Source organism: Pelobates fuscus, chromosome 1, assembly GCF_036172605.1.
Source record: "Pelobates fuscus isolate aPelFus1 chromosome 1, aPelFus1.pri, whole genome shotgun sequence".
Lineage (NCBI taxonomy): Eukaryota > Metazoa > Chordata > Amphibia > Anura > Pelobatidae > Pelobates > Pelobates fuscus.
Genome location: NC_086317.1, coordinates 2,350,329 through 2,370,235, shown reverse-complemented (window position 1 = coordinate 2,370,235; position 19,907 = coordinate 2,350,329). Strand labels below are relative to the sequence as shown.

At 47.4% G+C, this 19,907-nt stretch overlaps 1 protein-coding gene across 1 annotated transcript in view; it reads right to left on the bottom strand.

The window, feature by feature from the left end:
• The window catches only part of PWP2 (PWP2 small subunit processome component), a 41,088-nt gene extending 21,578 nt beyond the window's left edge, over window positions 1-19,510 (bottom strand). Inside the window, exons 1-8 of the mRNA XM_063445766.1 lie at window positions 19,382-19,510; window positions 18,008-18,120; window positions 17,821-17,915; window positions 12,605-12,704; window positions 12,378-12,521; window positions 11,032-11,167; window positions 10,299-10,501; window positions 459-602 (exon numbers count right to left, since the gene is read on the bottom strand). Coding sequence (XP_063301836.1) covers window positions 459-602; window positions 10,299-10,501; window positions 11,032-11,167; window positions 12,378-12,521; window positions 12,605-12,704; window positions 17,821-17,915; window positions 18,008-18,120; window positions 19,382-19,399 — 953 coding nt within the window. The 5' untranslated portion in view covers window positions 19,400-19,510. The remainder of the gene's footprint in view (window positions 1-458; window positions 603-10,298; window positions 10,502-11,031; window positions 11,168-12,377; window positions 12,522-12,604; window positions 12,705-17,820; window positions 17,916-18,007; window positions 18,121-19,381) is intronic.
• Window positions 19,511-19,907: the final 397 nt, after the last annotated feature.

Below are 19,907 nucleotides of genomic sequence, written 5' to 3'. Positions count from 1 at the left end.
TCCTATGGTACCCCCTCCTACACATAGTAACTCAGTGAGTGCATCCTATGGTACCCCCTCCTACACATAGTAACTCAGTGAGTGCATCCTATGGTACCCCCTCCTACACATAGTAACTCAGTGAGTGCATCCTATGGTTCCCCCTCCTACACATAGTAACTCAGTGATTGCATCCTATGGTACCCCCTCCTACACATAGTAACTCAGTGATTGCATCCTATGGTTCCCCCTCCTACACATAGTAACAGTGATTGCATCCTATGGTACCCCCTCCTACACATAGTAACTCAGTGATTGCATCCTATGGTTCCCCCTCCTACACATAGTAACTCAGTGAGTGCATCCTATGGCATCCCCTCCTACACATAGTAACTCAGTGATTGCATCCTATGGTTCCCCCTCCTACACATAGTAACTCAGTGAGTGCATCCTATGGCACTTCCTCCTTTCCTTAGTACCTGAGTGAGTGGATCAGGCTGAGTTCAGGGACTTCATGAATATGAAATATTCCAGAGGCAAATCCTGTGACAAGGAGATGGAGCTTCTTATGAAAGGCGGCCGATGTGAGATTGGTGAAATCACCTTCCTTATTAAAAAAGTGCCTGGACAGAGATAAAGGGAATACAGGTGTTATAAAGTAATAACAAGGAGACTCGATAACAGAGAGAACAAAGGTAGAAACATCAGAAGACAGAGAAAGAACAAGGCAGGACCTGTGAATATATCGCTATAGCTATTTGTGTTCAGGGCATAGAAAGCCGTAATGACAGTATGTAGCTTATATAACTTATACCATATGATAACATAGTAAATAGGAACAGTCAGTTGTGGTGTGCCGATGCGGTAGGCCAGTAATAAAAAGGGCAAAAAGAGTATACCATGGAAAATTTATTCAGCCTACAAGTACAGTCACATATGATATATCACATATTCAGATTACAAAATGCTTCACGTATTTTCTGTATTAGATGAGGAATCTATCTGGTATATCCTGAGGAGTTCCACCGCCCCAACATTTTGATAATATAAACCGGTATGTTTCTGCTGGAAGCAGTGGTGGCTGCTTTAATGCGAAAGGAGTGTCCGGAATAGTGAGATGGATTAAGACCTAACTTGGTAGGCACTACTCTTACATACAGCATTAATTTACTGGTAGGAAGAACCTTATCATGTAATGTGAGCAGAAGTTGGTTTGGGGACCCTGGAACGGTGGTTAGGAATGTATCTAGGACTTGAACCAGGCACCATTTGTTGCCAGTAGGGTAATAGGGTATTTTTACCAGCAGGTCCATTGGTGTGGTTTTGGTGTGTTTGAGGGATAATAAGTAGTGGTCCTGTATTTTAATGATTTGGGATCTCTTAAGGCAGTCTGGGAAGTGATATTGGTAGTGGTGAATTCTCCGGGTCTGAGGAACCCATAGAAAGCTAAGTAGATGGCGTTTTTATAACATGATTGGTATGTGCTTCGAAAGGGGTTGTATCCATGAGGTCTGATAATGATTTAAAGATATGACTATGGATAGGTGATCTAGAAGATGTTGGCATAGGTTTTGATTTTTTAATACCTTTGAGTATGTTTTTTATTTGATAAGAAGATAGGAAACTGTGGTTGTTTGGCCAGAGTGTGAGTATATGGTGGTGTATCCCTGTCAGATATAATTTGATGGTGTTGTATGATAATTTTAATTTAAGGTGGCAAAAAGAAGTAAAGGCTACAATAGTTTCCATTAAGTGTTTATTTACAACTTGAAAGTCCAACAAGAATTTGTTATACACATGGAAAGCCCTGTCATATGACTTCCTAGTGTTGTCGGACAAAGCTAGTTACGATCGGAGTCTACATGCTTTAACAGATCTCCAAATCCAATATCATGTCCTGCCATGACAGAGCCGGGGTCGCCACTAGGGCTGCCGTTGGTAATGCATTGTGGAATTCCTGAAACTGAGAGCGAGATAAATGATCAGCCGCTACGTTCTGAATGCCAGGAATATGCACATATAACAGGAAGAAATTATAGTTGGCTGCCAGCCAAGTCAATTTCATCAAAGACTTGGAATGACCATCGTTAATTATATGGCAGGTTGCCAAATTATCCGAACAGCATCCCACCGCTTGACCTGACCAAGCTGTTCCCCAAGCTACTGCAGCAGCTATGATAGGGTAGCGCTCGAACAGGGCAGACGTGGTGAAAAACCCTAGTACATTATATACCTCCCTAGGCCAAGCCCCCCAAAGCCAGTGATCACCAAAAATAGCTGCAAAGCCAGAGGTGGCTGCTGCATCCGTGAAAATAGTGAGGGAGTCGGACGTAAGTGAAGGGATAAACAAACTTCTCCCATTCCAATTCCTGAGAAATTCTTGCCACATGCGTAAATCTGCTGTAGCTGGGCCATCTTGTGTGATGCGGGAGCGGTCTGTCTGGAAGCGGGGAAACTAATTGAGCAGTCTTGATATGAAAGCCCTACCCTGTTGTATAACTTTCATGGCAAAGTTGAGTGAGCCTAATAAGGACAGTAGTTCTGTGCGATTACAGGATTCAGCAGAGAGATATTGGTCGATGTTTGATAGGATGCGTTCAATCTTATTTCTTGGCAAACTGGTCTTTTTAGGGGAGACAGGGACCCCCAGTGATTGGAATAGCTGGGTCGTGATCCTTAGGCTTTTGGGTGGGAATAGGTTACTCTCAACACTTAAGAAGTCGTCCAAATAGTGAATAACTGTGGGGTCTCGGCGTAGGCATCAAAGATCCTGGGGCTACTCTTTACACCAAAAGTGAGTCGAGTAAAAGAGTAATAAGAACCTTCCCACTTAATGCCATGTAGATGCCACAAAGAAGGGTGAATAGGGAGGAGTTTAAAGGCGTGAATGAGGTCTGTCTTACTAAGCCATGCTCCCTTCCCTGCTGTCAAAATGGCGTCATCGATAGAAGCGTACGGCAGGGACAATTGCTCTGAAGGAATTAGGAAGTTTAAACTGGGTGCTGTGGAAGAGTGGGGAGCAGAGAGGTTGACAATCAACCTTTGCTTATCAGAATTTTTCACAGAGACCACCCCAATGGGGTTAGTTCTCCAAGCTGAGAAAGGAGGGGAACTGAACGGCCCTAGTAGGAAACCTTGATCTAAGTCCATCTGTAACAGATTATTTACTGAGATTGGATTGGTGAGGGCGGATAGCAGGTTCTTACAATCCACGATGCCGTAATAATATTATGGCCGAGCTTGTCCCTAATCACTCTCTCAGGTTTAGCTGAAGGAGTAGGAAAAGGATATGATGCACCTTGCTCGGGGTTATTAGGACATAGGTTAGTGGTGTGTGAGGAAGAGGAGCAAACGCTACAAACTGGGGACATGAGGCCCGTAAGGTGCCTGCAAAATAGTTTAATTTTCAGACAGACTGGAGCCAGCTGGATACGGAACTGAGCCAGGGCTGCAGACGCCTTTACGGAGAATGATCTGTGGTAATCATAAAAAGAGGTACCACCATATTTATGCCCCAGGTCCACCAACTTGTGTAAATATAGGTCAAACTCCTCTCCGCATTGCGGATAACTCGAGCACACCACGTCCCTATAAATCCCAAAAGCTAGGACAAACTCAGGGATAGATAACGTCATCACGCTTAACCCCGCCTCCCGGACGTATCCGATCGAGAACGGAGCTGAAACAGTAATCTGCACGAACATTTAGGCCAGCCGGCAACTGCATTTACTCAGCAGCAGGACCGCTCTTCGCTACAAGGGATCAGGGTGACATTGAAGTTTTGATTTTTATCCGTGTTTCAATAAAGGCTGTTCATTTTTCCACCGGTTGGAGTGAAAGTCTGCTTACTAAGGCTGTCAAAGTTAGAGCAGACTCATTTGCTCTGCGTTTGTGAGTTCATTACCTACCTCACCTACACTTTTATATTCTCTGTATTTTACAAATTTACACTATATATATATTTATAAAATCTTTCTGTTTTTTATGTTCCTCATTCTGGGGTTTTACCTGGACATTTGCTGCTAGTGTAAGTTGTTTTTACATATTCCTTGCACAATATCACTTTAAGTGTTTTTTTTTCAGTTCACTTTTTTTGCACTAAAGAGCGGATTATTTATACTATTTTGCTGTGTATATATATGTGTGTGTGTGTGTGTGTGTGATTTTCACTAAACTGGAGCACTTTATATCATTGTTTACACAGATTGTTATAAGTGTGTATAAATGTATTATCACAGAATTGAGCACTTTATGCCATTGCACTGTGATTTTATATTGTGTGCTGCTTTAATAGTATTGCACTTTAGAATATAGCGCACCTATTGTCTGTTTTTTTGTGGTTTTAGGAGTGTTTACTGGGCTAATACACTTTTTTAGGTGCTGCTTTCACTTTTAATTTTTTATTTTAACAACCATAGCGCCATCTTTTCACTTGTTTGATTGTGTTTGTATTCTAATATATGAATAAAGTCCATGTTAGCATTTGAAATGAGCATAAACGAATAACTAACTGATCGAGATTATAGAACCCACTCAAATTGTGAAGATTCAGAAACAGAGGCAATCAGGGTTTTTAACAGCCTTGAACCTCAGAGGTACAGCACGAAAAAACAGAGGGGGAGGGGGGGTACAGGTTCTGCAACCTAAAACATACATATATATATATATATATATATATATATATAAGATTAGTTGCCAAAACAGCACTGCTAAATTCAACTGTAAAATCCCCTCTCTCTGGTCGATTAGTAATATGTGCAGTACTGCTGTATAACCTCTAGGGGTCCCTAGTGTACCCAGTCTAATTCATGGAATTTTTAACCGAATGGTCGCATGGACTTAAGGCTTCCTACAAGTACAATATGGCATTCCACAGAAATCTTTACGAACGGCTCCCAAAGAGGAACAATGTAACGTATAACTGCCGAACGCTCCAGTGAAAGAACCATTAAAACATACATGCTGCGTGAAACGTGAGTATCGTTCGTGCGAAACGAAAACCGTCAAACAGGTGAGTATAATCCCACAAAACAAGTATATGAACTGATAGACAATAGTGGCAAACTACCAAACCGCCGTTCGTATGAAGTTGTAAACGAAAGCTTGCACGAAAGTATACGAACAGAGGGTAAGTATGTGAAATAGAGTTGACCCGTGATGACGCTAAGCGCCTGCGATGGGGTCAACGACTCACGGTTTACAGAAGCTTTGTGACCGTGTAATATTGACCGGAGGAGGGGGAAGAACCCTGCGGCTTTCCACGGTAGGAAGAACTTTGATCCAGGAATGGGTAGACACTTTGAAGACAGGTAAGTTCTCCACGAGGAAAGAAAGCAAGATGGCGGTCTGCAGCAGCCGAAAATCCAGGAATGGCGGTCTCTAAATAGGGAAATCATGCCCCTCCCACAACTACAGGCCCAGCCTTTCATAACACTCCGGTTATATTAAAAATTGGGTTAGCTGCACTGTCTTATCAGCGCTTTCTGTTAAAGGTCACGGTCCCCCAGACATTGCTCTGCAGGTGTGAACGTCTTACTTCGGTTCAATAATAACTGCGGTGCAATAAAAAAAATGGCTGCCCCACCAGAAGTGTGAAGGGATACTTTTTTGAGGTCTGATCATGTGCCTGGTGCTGATATTTATCGAAGATTGTACAGAGTATGGAGAAAGTGTTTTGTCATGAAGGATAGAAAAGTTCAAGGAAGGTCACACAAGTGTCAGCCCTGAAGAAGGAGCTGGAGCCCGTCCACGTCTGATGACAACATTGAGCATGCATGTGGAAAGATTCTGTCATATAGACGAGTGACAGTGGATTATGTTGCAAATAAGCCATGGCTCTGCCTATGAAATAATCCACGACAGACTTGGGTTTCGTAAAGTTTGCGTGAGATGAGTAGAGAAACAACTTATGGAAGAGCAATAACAGAAGTGTTTGGACATCTGGAAACAAACGTTGGACTGATACTCAAAGGAAGGTGGAAGTTTCTTAAAAAGAATCATTACTGGTGACGAGACATGGATTCATCACTACGAGCCTGAGCGCAAACGGCAGAGAATGGAATGGGAACATCCTCAATCGCCAACCAAGAAAAAGTTCAAAAGTAATTATCAGCTGGAAAATTGATGGCGATCAGGAAAAACATTCGACAATCAACCGTGTTCGTTACAGGGAGATTCTCACTGAAAAGCTGAAGCCTAAACTTTGGATTAAATGAAGAGGACTGCTATCCAAGGACATTTTGATCTTGCATGACAATACCTGTCCGCAAATGTCTGCCCACACGGTCCATACTGTGCAAAAAAGTTTTGAGGTGTTTAAACATCCTCCCTTGAGTCCTGATTAAGCCGTTTGGTCCCCTGCAAGCAACCCTACGAGGATGAAGATTCACCTCTGATGAAGAAGTAAAGATAAGGATAATTACATTATTTAGACATTGTATATTTCAATTTAGCAGTGTGGGAGAGAGAGTAGAGATGTCCGCCGGTGCTTCAGTGTATTAGTGGGTCATAAACCCATTCTCCATATAAGTTCTTCCTTAATGGGCCTGGTGTGTCTATGCTAACCTTGGCATACTGTGTCAGCTTGTGTTACCATATTTAATCTGACGTGATTGGGATATGGTCACGATAGGATGCTGTTAGGCTGACAATTTTTTATTTATTTTTTTACAGCAGCAAGTTATGTATGGTATCAGACATTACAATTTGTAGCATATCATGACAGATGTATCAGACCTGTTATCCCTTAGCGAGCTCATCGTCATGAACCTTGGCTGTATCTATTCGGCGAGGTGGTGATCCTTTAGCTTAGGACACGTGGTTATACCTCTCGTGCTCGGTGTAGAACCGGGGTCACATCGGTACAGTCAGAGTATTGTATGTAAATCCAACTGCGCATGCCATGTCAACTTGAATACATCATTAGAGTGTCAACATAGCTAACATAGTGTGTACCATGAAAAACCCCGAGCAACCTGGGTAAACTGAGGGTGTTTGGGGTGGGGGTGGGGGTGGGTAAAGGGGAGACGTGAGGTAGCAGCCTGACGCATTGGGTCGCTCGTTTATAATGTAATTGTACTTTGGCCAACATCTGGGTGGGAGTCCAGCCCACCTGAGCAGGTATGTTTTGTTGTTGTCGCACCCATGTTCGTTTGTGTGGTGTTACCCTTGGGAGAAGGTCAGGTCAGTTTGTTTTGGTTAACATCTATCTATACCTATCTCTAACTTGGACCCATCTTTGCCATCGTCTAATATGTTTGTTCTCATCACCTTGGAGGTGGTTTGCCATCTGTTCATAGTTACTTGTGGTTTCAAGTTGGGCCAAAACTTCTGTTAGAGTGGGGGGCTGTGGCTGTTTCCACCTATATGCTATTGCAGTTTTTGCCACTATAAGGCAGTGTGTAATTATATGTAGTTCTTCCTCCTGGGGTGGGGTTGGGAACATGTGTAAGAGGTAGCATTCAGGAGTTCTGGGTATGATTGCTTTTAGTTCCGCTAGGAAAAACTGTTCTAGTGCCTGCCAAAATTTAGTAATGCCCGGGCAGGTCCAGAACATGTGCAGCAGGGTGCCCACCTGCTTCTGGCAACAGGTGGAAGATGTACCAGGATAGATGTGTGCCAGTCTTGCAGGCACCATATACCACCTCATGGTGAGTTTGTAGAACGCCTCCCTGTGAGCTAGACTTCTGGCGGCCATTTTGGTGTTCCTAAATGCTAGCTGCCATGTATTTGGCTGGAATTGTGTGTCTAGGTCTCTCTCCCATTGTTGCATGTACGAGAGTACCTCGTTGTCCCCCAGAGCCACAAGGGAATTATAGCAGAAGGATAGAGCTTTGGCGTTCTTTAGTTTCCCCAAGCATTTAAGGACAAATCATGGCATGATTGAGCTTCCCCTAGCCTCCAATTTGGGGTCGTGCAATATATTCTTGATGCGTAAATACATGAATAATTCCCTGGATGGGAGGGAGTGTGCCTGTTGGAGTACTGGGAATGTTTTAATGCCTGCGTCATATTGGGTGCTTATGTGCAGGATGCCTCGCTTTGTCCAGGGGTCTAGGCATATGTCTGTTTGGTAGGCAACAGCCTGCAAGGAAGCTGCGTACAGTAGGTCTTTGTCTACCCCGAGTTTCGGGATGAGCCGTCTCCATATTCGGAGCATTAATTTAGTGGGGGGGGGGCAACATGTTTTTGTCTTTTGCAGATTGTGCGGGGCCATCCCAGACGGCCTGCCCTGCCGTTCCTCAGGTTATGCATGCGTTTTCTAAGCAAGCCACAGCGGGGGAGAGGTTCCGAAACATTTATTTTTTTAATGATGTAATACGGTTTGTTTGTTGACAAAAGGACAAAGTGTATTGAAAAGCAATGAGATTATGTAGAAAAATTATATATTTTTCTAAAAGTTGATTAACAAATTCTACAGTCATAGTGCGGATAATTTTTTACTCAGGTGTGTGTGTGTGTGTGTGTGTGTATATATATATAAACATACACACTGTATTTACTCAAATCTAATGCGCCATCGTACCTAATACTCTCCTCAATTTTTTAAACCTGGAAGCTGAAAAATACTTTTTGATGGCAAATGTAATGCGCATTTATACAATAAGATACTACTGTACAACATCGTGCTACAATGAGAATGTTTATTGCCATATACCATAGTAACATTGATGCCATTACAAGTTAAGTCTATTCTTCTCTCAGCTGGTTATATACTGGGGAGTTCAGGGTGGAGTTGTCCTTTACAGGGCTAGGAAGGGACGAGACTGGGGGTGGGGCACTGCATTTTGTTTTCTAACCTTTTCAATGCTACCTGTCCTGTTAGAAATGGGCAGCTACATCCCACTTATAATGACTGCCGCTTGGATGTTTGGAAAAAAGGAAGCGATCAATAGTTGCAGTCAGATTTCTGAGAGTGACTGAAAAAGATCTGAAGTAAGACTTGGTGGCAACAAGCACTGGGGGTTTCAGTGAGTACAATGTAGCACATACTAAACACAGAAGGTTTCCATGCCAGAACTCCAAGATGAACACCACGAATGACCCAAAAGTACAAGAAGAGCTCATTTCCAATATGCTCCAAATCATATAAATATGCCACAGAAGTTTTGGGATTCTGTTCTGTGAAGCGATGAAACAAAACTGAAACTTTTGGGTCCTACGAGCGCTACGCTACTCACGAGCGCTACGCAACTCACGAGCGCCACGCAATGCACGAGCGCCACGCAATGCACGAGCGCCACGCAATGCACGAGCGCCACGCAATGCACGAGCGCCACGCAATGCACGAGCGCCACGCAATGCACGAGCGCCACGCAATGCACGAGCGCCACGCAATGCACGAACGCCACGCAATGCACGAGCGCTACGCAACGCACGAGCGCTACGCAACGCACGAGCGCCACGCAACGCACGAGCGCTACGCAACGCACGAGCGGTATGTCTGGAGGAAGAAGAATGAAGCAGTTCAGCAGAGTGGTGGTTCGGTGATGCTCTGGGGCTGCTTTGCATCCTCTGCCACTGGAAACCTGCAGCATGTGTAAGGCAAGATGGATTCATTCGTATCAGGAAATCCTAGGAGAAAATGTCATGCCGTCTGTGAGGAAGCTGAATTTTAGGCATCATTGGACCTTCCAGTAAGACCATGATCCCAAACAAACCTCAAATTCCATCAATACTTGGTTGCAGAAGTAGCCCTGGAAAAGTTCTCAGTGGCCGTTACAGTCACCTGACTTGACATAAAAAATCTCTGGTGGGATATTAAGAAGGCGATTGCAGCACACAAACCAGAAGAATGGGCTAGGATTCCTCAGGAACGCGGCCAGAAGCTGGTGCCTGGCTGTGCATCTCATTGCAACCGGTTATAACAGCAAAAGGGAGCTCTACTACGTACTGAGAATGCTTGCCATAACTTGCCATAACTCGAATAATTCGGAGACTGGAGAAGACAGTATAAGTTGCAATTTCAGTTGAATTTGGGGAAAAAAACACTTGAATCATTTTATTTGCTTTGTTCATTGCAAACAGCTGAAAGTCTGTAAATGTTATCAATAAACATGATTTTCAATGGGGGTTGAATACTTTTGATTACAACGAGAGAGAGAGAGAGAGAGAGAGAGAGAGAGACTGTGAATATAGAGAGAGTGGCAGCAAAACACAGAAAGGAATGTTTGCAACATTAGTGACACTGGTAAACCCTGCAATATTTTGTATAATAGGTCACTGAACACCGGCAGTATTTTTATACTTTGTTTCTATTTGTGGAACCAGTGTATATTTGATGATTGGGGACATATCCACCACTCACAGAACGTCCATACCTGCCAGTCTTTTTATACTGCACTCTGCCAGTTTTCTCCTCTGGACTAGGATTGGCTGAACCTCGGACTTCCTCATTTTGTCCTTCATCGGCCTCTGTGTCCATCTCACGACATTTCTTACTTTCATGTCTAGGAATGAGCCCAGCCAGCTCCGTATCACACTGCCATGTACAGAGTGTGGCATCCACACTGAGCGTGTATAACTAAGATAAAACAAAAAAAGGCAATGGAAGATGGGTGGATTGGTGCTGATCTACAACCCGAGTGTCTATAGTCACTCACCAGACACTAAACACAATACCTATCAGAGGTACACTATATACACCATTAAAAGAACAAAATCTACCACAACAAGAGGACAGTCTAAATTAGAGGGACAAAGGTTTAAAAATAATATCAGGAAGTATTACTTTACTGAGAGGGTAGTGGATGCATGGAATAGCCTTCCAGCTGAAGTGGTAGAGGTTAACACAGTAAAGGAGTTTAAGCATGCGTGGGATAGGCATAAGGCTATCCTAACTATAAGATAAGGCCAGGGACTAATGAAAGTATTTAGAAAATTGGGCAGACTAGATGGGCCGAATGGTTCTTATCTGCCCTCACATTCTATGATTATATCGCGATTTTCCTATAATAAGTATATATCACTGTGTGTTGGTGGTTATTATTGTGTATAACTCAGAGATGAGACTGCAACGAATGGAGGTTCCACTGGCCATTAAATAATACTCACGTCTAGGCTGTTCTCCTCAAAGAAGCAAGAGGTTATGGCATCTTTGTGTCCTCCCAGCGAATAATAGATGAGATTCTGCCAGCGCTCAGCTCCAAATACCCAGGTGGACATGTCCTTACTACCCACAGCAAAACACCTGGGTGGAGAGATCAAAACAATTAGACTGAAATAACGTATACAAGATAATAACTCACACATTTACAAACTGGGTCATATGCCCCCTCACCAGGAACATAACTTGCATAGTGCCCACTGCTTAGCCTCTCCCTCACTCACAATGACCCCCATCATGCTTCCTCTCACTCCTACAGTCCCCATCCTCAGCCTTCTCACTCCCACGCATCCCCACACTGCCCGCTGCCCAGACCACCTTGCATCCCCACACTGCCCGCTGCCCAGACCACCTTGCATCCCCAAACTGCCCGCTGCCCAGACCACCTTGCATCCCCAAACTGCCCGCTGCCCAGACCACCTTGCATCCCCACACTGCCCGCTGCCCAGACCACCTTGCATCCCCACACTGCCCGCTGCCCAGACCACCTTGCATCCCCACACTGCCCGCTGCCCAGACCACCTTAAAATCCCCACACTGCCCGCTGCCCAGACCACCTTGCATTCCCACACTGCCCGCTGCCCAGACCACCTTGCATCCCCACACTGCCCGCTGCCCAGATCACCTTGCCTCCCCACACTGCCCGCTGCCCAGACCACCTTGCATCCCCACACTGCCCGCTGCCCAGACCACCTTGCATCCCCACACTGCCCGCTGCCCAGATCACCTTGCCTCCCCACACTGCCCGCTGCCCAGATCACCTTGCCTCCCCACACTGCCCGCTGCCCAGACCACCTTGCATCCCCCACACTGCCCGCTGCCCAGACCACCTTGCATCCCCACACTGCCCGCTGCCCAGACCACCTTGCATCCCCACACTGCCCGCTGCCCAGACCGCCTTGCAACCCCACACTGCCCGCTGCCCAGACCACCTTGCATCCCCACACTCCCCGCTGCCCAGACCACCTTGCATCCCCACACTGCCCGCTGCCCAGACCTTCTTGCATCCCCACACTGCCCGCTGCCCAGACCACCGCTGCCCAGACCACCTTGCATCCCCACACTGCCCGCTGCCCAGACCACCTTGCATCCCCACACTGCCCGCTGCCCAGACCTTCTTGCATCCCCACACTGCCCGCTGCCCAGACCACCGCTGCCCAGACCACCTTGCATCCCCACACTGCCCGCTGCCCAGACCACCTTGCATCCCCACTCTGCCCAGACTCAATGTTCCATCAGCCCCCCTCCCCACACTGCCCCCCCCAGCATGAGGGAGTATATGTGCTCAGCTCACTTGGAATCATCTGTCCAGTCAATACATGATGTTTCATCGTAAGGACCATAAAACGTTTTATCCAATACAAAGGCATTATACTCTCGCTTCTTCCCCGGTGCGTGATAGAGTAGAGCTATGGATCCTTTACAAACCACAAACTTTCTGTAGAGAAGAAGAGAGAGGTCACTGTGCTTGGAGTACAAAGAGAAAGACGGGAGCGGCATGGAGCGTGGGTTTTCATTTACCTGCCGTCCGGGGAGAAACGCACGCTGTGCACAGGTTGGTGAAAAAGGAAGTGGTTCAGAACAGACTTTGTAACCAAACTAACGAGTAGAGCTGCACCTTCTGTGAGGGAAATGGAGAAAGCCATGAGAACCAGAAAGAGGCCATTAAAGGGAGCAAGAAACCAGCACAAAACAGACTTCTGGGAAATGCGCTCAGTATTAGCCGCAGTACACCGGCGGCAGAGGAAGGTATTATCTCCTAGATTTTCTAGGTATAGCAGTTATAACTGGAGTAAAGCGACTAGCTTCTGAGAACATTGTTTTGAAACCACTTACTTCCTGCAAACTCCTTTATGGCTAAACAAATCCCAGATCCCAGATGCTCGCCATTATGACTAGGAAGTCTTCCCGGGTGTTTGTCAGCCGGCGAGGGAGCTCTAATCTTCCTGCTCTGCTTCCTCGCGTGCCCTGCATTCATGCCAGGAGCCAATAATATGACGTCAGCCTAGACCAGGATCACTTAATAGCACAAGGAGCAGAGCAAGAAGATGACCAGAGCAGCGCCACTGGACCACAGGGGAAGCATCCACTCCAGCTCTCCCAAAGATAGCGAGGCTGTCAGGACTTAAAATAAAACCGATTTTTGGTGTTTGAGAAAATATGATTGAGTGTTGCTGTATCTGTCTGTCTGTCAGTGAGCGTGCCTGTCTGTCTGTCTGTCAGTGAGCGTGCCTGTCTGTCTGTCTGTCAGTGAGCGTGCCTGTCTGTCTGTCTGTCAGTGAGCGTGCCTGTCTGTCTGTCTGTCAGTGAGCGTGCCTGTCTGTCTGTCTGTCAGTGAGCGTGCCTGTCTGTCTGTCTGTCAGTGAGCGTGCCTGCCTGTCTGTCTGTCAGTGAGCGTGCGTGCCTGTCTGTCTGTCTGTCAGTGAGCGTGCGTGCCTGTCTGTCTGTCTGTCAGTGAGCGTGCGTGCCTGTCTGTCTGTCTGTCAGTGAGCGTGCGTGCCTGTCTGTCTGTCAGTGAGCGTGCGTGCCTGTCTGTCTGTCAGTGAGCGTGCGTGCCTGTCTGTCTGTCAGTGAGCGTGCGTGCCTGTCTGTCTGTCAGTGAGCGTGCGTGCCTGTCTGTCTGTCAGTGAGCGTGCGTGCCTGTCTGTCTGTCAGCGAGCGTGCGTGCCTGTCTGTCTGTCAGCGAGCGTGCGTGCCTGTCTGTCTGTCAGCGAGCGTGCGTGCCTGTCTGTCTGTCTGTCAGCGAGCGTGCGTGCCTGTCTGTCTGTCTGTCAGCGAGCGTGCGTGCCTGTCTGTCTGTCAGCGAGCGAGCGTGCGTGCCTGTCTGTCTGTCAGTGAGCGTGCGTGCCTGTCTGTCTGTCTGTCAGTGAGCGTGCGTGCCTGTCTGTCTGTCTGTCAGTGAGCGTGCGTGCCTGTCTGTCTGTCAGTGAGCGTGCGTGCCTGTCTGTCTGTCAGCGAGCGTGCCTGTCTGTCTGTCAGCGAGCGTGCGTGCCTGTCTGTCTGTCTGTCTGTCAGCGAGCGTGCGTGCCTGTCTGTCTGTCTGTCAGCGAGCGTGCGTGCCTGTCTGTCTGTCAGCGAGCGTGCGTGCCTGTCTGTCTGTCTGTCAGCGAGCGTGCGTGCCTGTCTGTCTGTCAGCGAGCGTGCGTGCCTGTCTGTCTGTCTGTCAGCGAGCGTGCGTGCCTGTCTGTCTGTCAGCGAGCGTGCGTGCCTGTCTGTCTGTCAGCGAGCGTGCGTGCCTGTCTGTCTGTCTGTCTGTCAGCGAGCGTGCGTGCCTGTCTGTCTGTCAGCGAGCGTGCGTGCCTGTCTGTCTGTCAGCGAGCGTGCGTGCCTGTCTGTCTGTCAGCGAGCGTGCGTGCCTGTCTGTCTGTCTGTCAGCGAGCGTGCGTGCCTGTCTGTCAGCGAGCGTGCGTGCCTGTCTGTCAGCGAGCGTGCGTGCCTGTCTGTCTGTCTGTCAGCGAGCGTGCGTGCCTGTCTGTCTGTCAGCGAGCGTGCGTGCCTGTCTGTCTGTCAGCGAGCGTGCGTGCCTGTCTGTCTGTCAGCGAGCGTGCGTGCCTGTCTGTCTGTCAGCGAGCGTGCGTGCCTGTCTGTCTGTCAGCGAGCGTGCGTGCCTGTCTGTCTGTCAGCGAGCGTGCGTGCCTGTCTGTCTGTCAGCGAGCGTGCGTGCCTGTCTGTCTGTCAGCGAGCGTGCGTGCCTGTCTGTCTGTCAGCGAGCGTGCGTGCCTGTCTGTCTGTCAGCGAGCGTGCGTGCCTGTCTGTCTGTCTGTCAGCGAGCGTGCGTGCCTGTCTGTCTGTCAGCGAGCGTGCGTGCCTGTCTGTCTGTCAGCGAGCGTGCGTGCCTGTCTGTCTGTCAGTGAGCGTGCGTGCCTGTCTGTCTGTCTGTCAGTGAGCGTGCGTGCCTGTCTGTCTGTCTGTCAGTGAGCGTGCGTGCCTGTCTGTCTGTCTGTCAGTGAGCGTGCGTGCCTGTCTGTCTGTCTGTCAGTGAGCGTGCGTGCCTGTCTGTCTGTCAGTGAGCGTGCGTGCCTGTCTGTCTGTCTGTCAGTGAGCGTGCGTGCCTGTCTGTCTGTCTGTCAGTGAGCGTGCGTGCCTGTCTGTCTGTCAGTGAGCGTGCGTGCCTGTCTGTCTGTCAGTGAGCGTGCGTGCCTGTCTGTCTGTCAGTGAGCGTGCGTGCCTGTCTGTCAGTGAGCGTGCGTGCCTGTCTGTCTGTCAGTGAGCGTGCGTGCCTGTCTGTCTGTCAGTGAGCGTGCGTGCCTGTCTGTCTGTCAGTGAGCGTGCGTGCCTGTCTGTCTGTCAGTGAGCGTGCGTGCCTGTCTGTCTGTGAGCGTGCGTGCCTGTCTGTCAGTGAGCGTGCGTGCCTGTCTGTCTGTCTGTGAGCGTGCGTGCCTGTCTGTCTGTCAGTGAGCGTGCGTGCCTGTCTGTCTGTCAGTGAGCGTGCGTGCCTGTCTGTCTGTCAGTGAGCGTGCGTGCCTGTCTGTCTGTCAGTGAGCGTGCGTGCCTGTCTGTCTGTCAGTGAGCGTGCGTGTCTGTCTGTCTGTCAGTGAGCGTGCGTGCCTGTCTGTCTGTCAGTGAGCGTGCGTGCCTGTCTGTCTGTCAGTGAGCGTGCGTGCCTGTCTGTCTGTCAGTGAGCGTGCGTGCCTGTCTGTCTGTCAGTGAGCGTGCGTGCCTGTCTGTCTGTCAGTGAGCGTGCGTGCCTGTCTGTCTGTCAGTGAGCGTGCGTGCCTGTCTGTCTGTCAGTGAGCGTGCGTGCCTGTCTGTCTGTCAGTGAGCGTGCGTGCCTGTCTGTCTGTCAGTGAGCGTGCGTGCCTGTCTGTCTGTCAGTGAGCGTGCGTGCCTGTCTGTCTGTCAGTGAGCGTGCGTGCCTGTCTGTCTGTCAGTGAGCGTGCGTGCCTGTCTGTCTGTCAGTGAGCGTGCGTGCCTGTCTGTCTGTCAGTGAGCGTGCGTGCCTGTCTGTCTGTCAGTGAGCGTGCGTGCCTGTCTGTCTGTCAGTGAGCGTGCGTGCCTGTCTGTCTGTCAGTGAGCGTGCGTGCCTGTCTGTCTGTCAGTGAGCGTGCGTGCCTGTCTGTCAGTGAGCGTGCGTGCCTGTCTGTCAGTGAGCGTGCGTGCCTGTCTGTCAGTGAGCGTGCGTGCCTGTCTGTCAGTGAGCGTGCGTGCCTGTCTGTCAGTGAGCGTGCGTGCCTGTCTGTCAGTGAGCGTGCGTGCCTGTCTGTCAGTGAGCGTGCGTGCCTGTCTGTCAGTGAGCGTGCGTGCCTGTCTGTCAGTGAGCGTGCGTGCCTGTCTGTCAGTGAGCGTGCGTGCCTGTCTGTCAGTGAGCGTGCGTGCCTGTCTGTCAGTGAGCGTGCGTGCCTGTCTGTCAGTGAGCGTGCGTGCCTGTCTGTCAGTGAGCGTGCGTGCCTGTCTGTCAGTGAGCGTGCGTGCCTGTCTGTCAGTGAGCGTGCGTGCCTGTGTCTGTCAGTGAGCGTGCGTGCCTGTGTCTGTCAGTGAGCGTGCGTGCCTGTGTCTGTCAGTGAGCGTGCGTGCCTGTCTGTCTGTGAGCGTGCGTGCCTGTCTGTCTGTCAGTGAGCGTGCGTGCCTGTCTGTCTGTGAGCGTGCGTGCCTGTCTGTCTGTCAGTGAGCGTGCGTGCCTGTCTGTCAGTGAGCGTGCGTGCCTGTCTGTCAGTGAGTGTGTGTGTGTGTGTATGTGCGCCTGTCAGTGAGTGTGTGTGTGTGTGTATGTGCGCCTGTCAGTGAGTGTGTGTGTGTGTGTATGTGTGCCTGTCAGTGAGCGTGTGTGTGTATGTGTGTGCGCCTATCAGTGAGTGTGTGTGTGTGTGTGTGTATGTGTGCCTGTCAGTGAGCGTGTGTGTGTGTGTATGTGTGTGCGCCTATCAGTGAGTGTGTGTGTGTGTGTATTAGTTTTGCAATGTGTTCAATTGGGTACTTCCCTTAAAGGAACACTATCGTGTAAGGAATACAAATATGTTCTAAAATAACAGTTTATGCACCTTTCTCCAGCGCCGTGCGGGTCAGTCATGGACGATTCTACCCCCTTGGCTGAGAACATAAAAACTTGGAAAGCATAGGGAGGCCAATCAGCACCTCCTCATAGAGATACATAAAATTAACACATCTCTATGGGGTATGTCCAGCGTCTCCCTGCTGAGCATGAAGACACTGAACGTCAGTGCTGCACAGGAAGCACCTCTAGTGGCCGTCTGAGTAACTGCCACTGGAAGTGTCCCTAGGGAGCAATATAAACGCTACCTTTTCTCTGGAAAAAAGCCTGCAGGGACTGACTATATTCACCAGAACAAATACATTAAGCTGTAGATCTGGTGACACTAGTGCCCCTTTAACTAGCCTAGCTAACTCCCTCATAGAAGACCTGATCAAGGTGGTCTAGCCTTGGCTTAATAACAGTACCATGGCATTTACCATTCTACACAAAGAACGGACACAGAAAGGAGAGTCCACATTGACACCATAAAGACCAGCTAAAACACTGCAGTGCCAACTCCCATCGTTTACAGAGCGGATTGAAAGATTACCATCCAGGACAAGAGAAAACTGAGACTAATGGGACAAAGTATGGATTTTAAAGTACCGGGATATAATAGTGGAAATGAATATTTTAATCATCATTATAGGATACCTGTCTAACACCATGTGAATAACCATGTGTACGGTCACTATACAAAAGGGGGGGAAAAATTAACAGAAACAAGAAAGACAAGTGAGGTTACCCACTGCATATGGTCACTTACCTTCGTCCACGAGTATTGCTAATGAGCCATCGGGAGACAGAGCAACACAAGAGATGTTACAGCGAGACGCCATGGGCAGAGTCTCTGCATTATTACTGAGGGAGAAATACAGTCATTCACCATTTATTGAACAAATTAAAACATACCGATATTTCACCAGTAACCCTTTACACTTATCTGCACTCACTTCTTGAGGTGGAAAACAGTGAGCCGATTTCCCACAGGGCTGATTAGAGAGTTTCCATCCGGGGTGAAGTTCAAATTCCCACGCCGATAAAATGCACCAAGAAGATTGCTGAACTATAACAACAAACATATGGGAGACCAGAGTGAGGGTCACGGACCACAGAGAATGCAGGATATACAAAGTATCATATAAATAATACAATACAGGACAGAATAGAAATATACAGTGTATACAAGGTATATTCCAATATACAGAGTAGAAGAAAAAATCTCAATGAGTGACCCAAAGGATCGGGGATCAAACTGAGTGATAAGGAATAAGTATATATACAGGGGGAACAGATAGCCCAACCTTTATTAAACCTAATTAAAAACTTACAAAACTAATAAATAGATCATACACTAGGGGAGATAAGTACCAGAGCGTACAGGTCTATAGGTACAAGGAAAGGTGGGAAGGAATGCCATATAATCTCCTCTTGGTAAGAAAGTGGTTCAGGGGGGGTAGAGCTTGGGGCTGAGATTCAAATGCCCCAAGGGGCATAGAGGTATCTCTGTATACATGGTTGCAATTGATACAGCAGATGCAGATGGTCACCTGAGCAATGGATATCCCCGGTATAGGGGTAGGGAAATAAAAAACCCCGGGATATATCGGCAATAATATAATATATATATTATATACAGGGTATAGAAGGTATAATAATACACTATATATAATATACCGGATATAGAAGGTACAATAATACCATATATATAATATACAGGGTATAGAAGGTATAATAATACAATATATATAATATACCGGATATAGAAGGTGTAATAATACAATATATATAATACACCGGATATAGAAGGTGTAATAATACAATATATATAATATACCGGATATAGAAGGTGTAATAATACAATATATATAATATACAGGGTATAGAAGGTGTAATAATACAATATATATAATATACCGGATATAGAAGGTGTAATAATACAATATATATATAATATACCGGATATAGAAGGTATAATAATACAATATATATAATATACCGGATATAGAAGGTGTAATAATAAAATATATATAATATACCGGATATAGAAGGTGTAATAATACAATATATATAATATACCGGATATAGAAGGTGTAATAATACAATATATATAATATACAGGGTATAGAAGGTGTAATAATACAATATATATAATATACCGGATATAGAAGGTGTAATAATACAATATATATATAATATACAGGGTATAGAAGGTGTAATAATACAATATATATAATATACCGGATATAGAAGGTGTAATAATACAATATATATATAATATACCGGATATAGAAGGTGTAATAATACAATATTTATAATAAACTCACTCTGTATGAAAACTTCATGATTTCACTCCTGCAATTCACACATGGGAGTCAGACACGTGTTACCCAGCGATTTCCGGGTATGTGACGTCACTTCCCTTTCCAGGTGACACGCACACAGATACTTCCGGGTTTAGCTTGGAACGCAGAGTAACCACCTGGTAAATTGAGATCCTTTCTACAAATCACATGGGACATGCCTAAGCTCCTCCAGATCCCCCCCAGAGGGTGTAATAACAGGAGATATCCCCCCAGAGTGTGTAATAACAGGGGATATCCCCAGGGAGGGTGTAATAACAGAGGATATCCCCCCAGAGGGTGTAATAACAGGAGATATCCCCCCAGAGTGTGTAATAACAGGGGATATCCCCAGGGAGGGTGTAATAACAGGGGATATCCCCAGGGAGGGTGTAATAACAGGGGATATCCCCCACAGAGGGTGTAATAACAGGAAATATCCCCCCAGAGTGTGTAATAACAGGGGATATCCCCAGGGAGGGTGTAATAACAGGGGATATCCCCAGGGAGG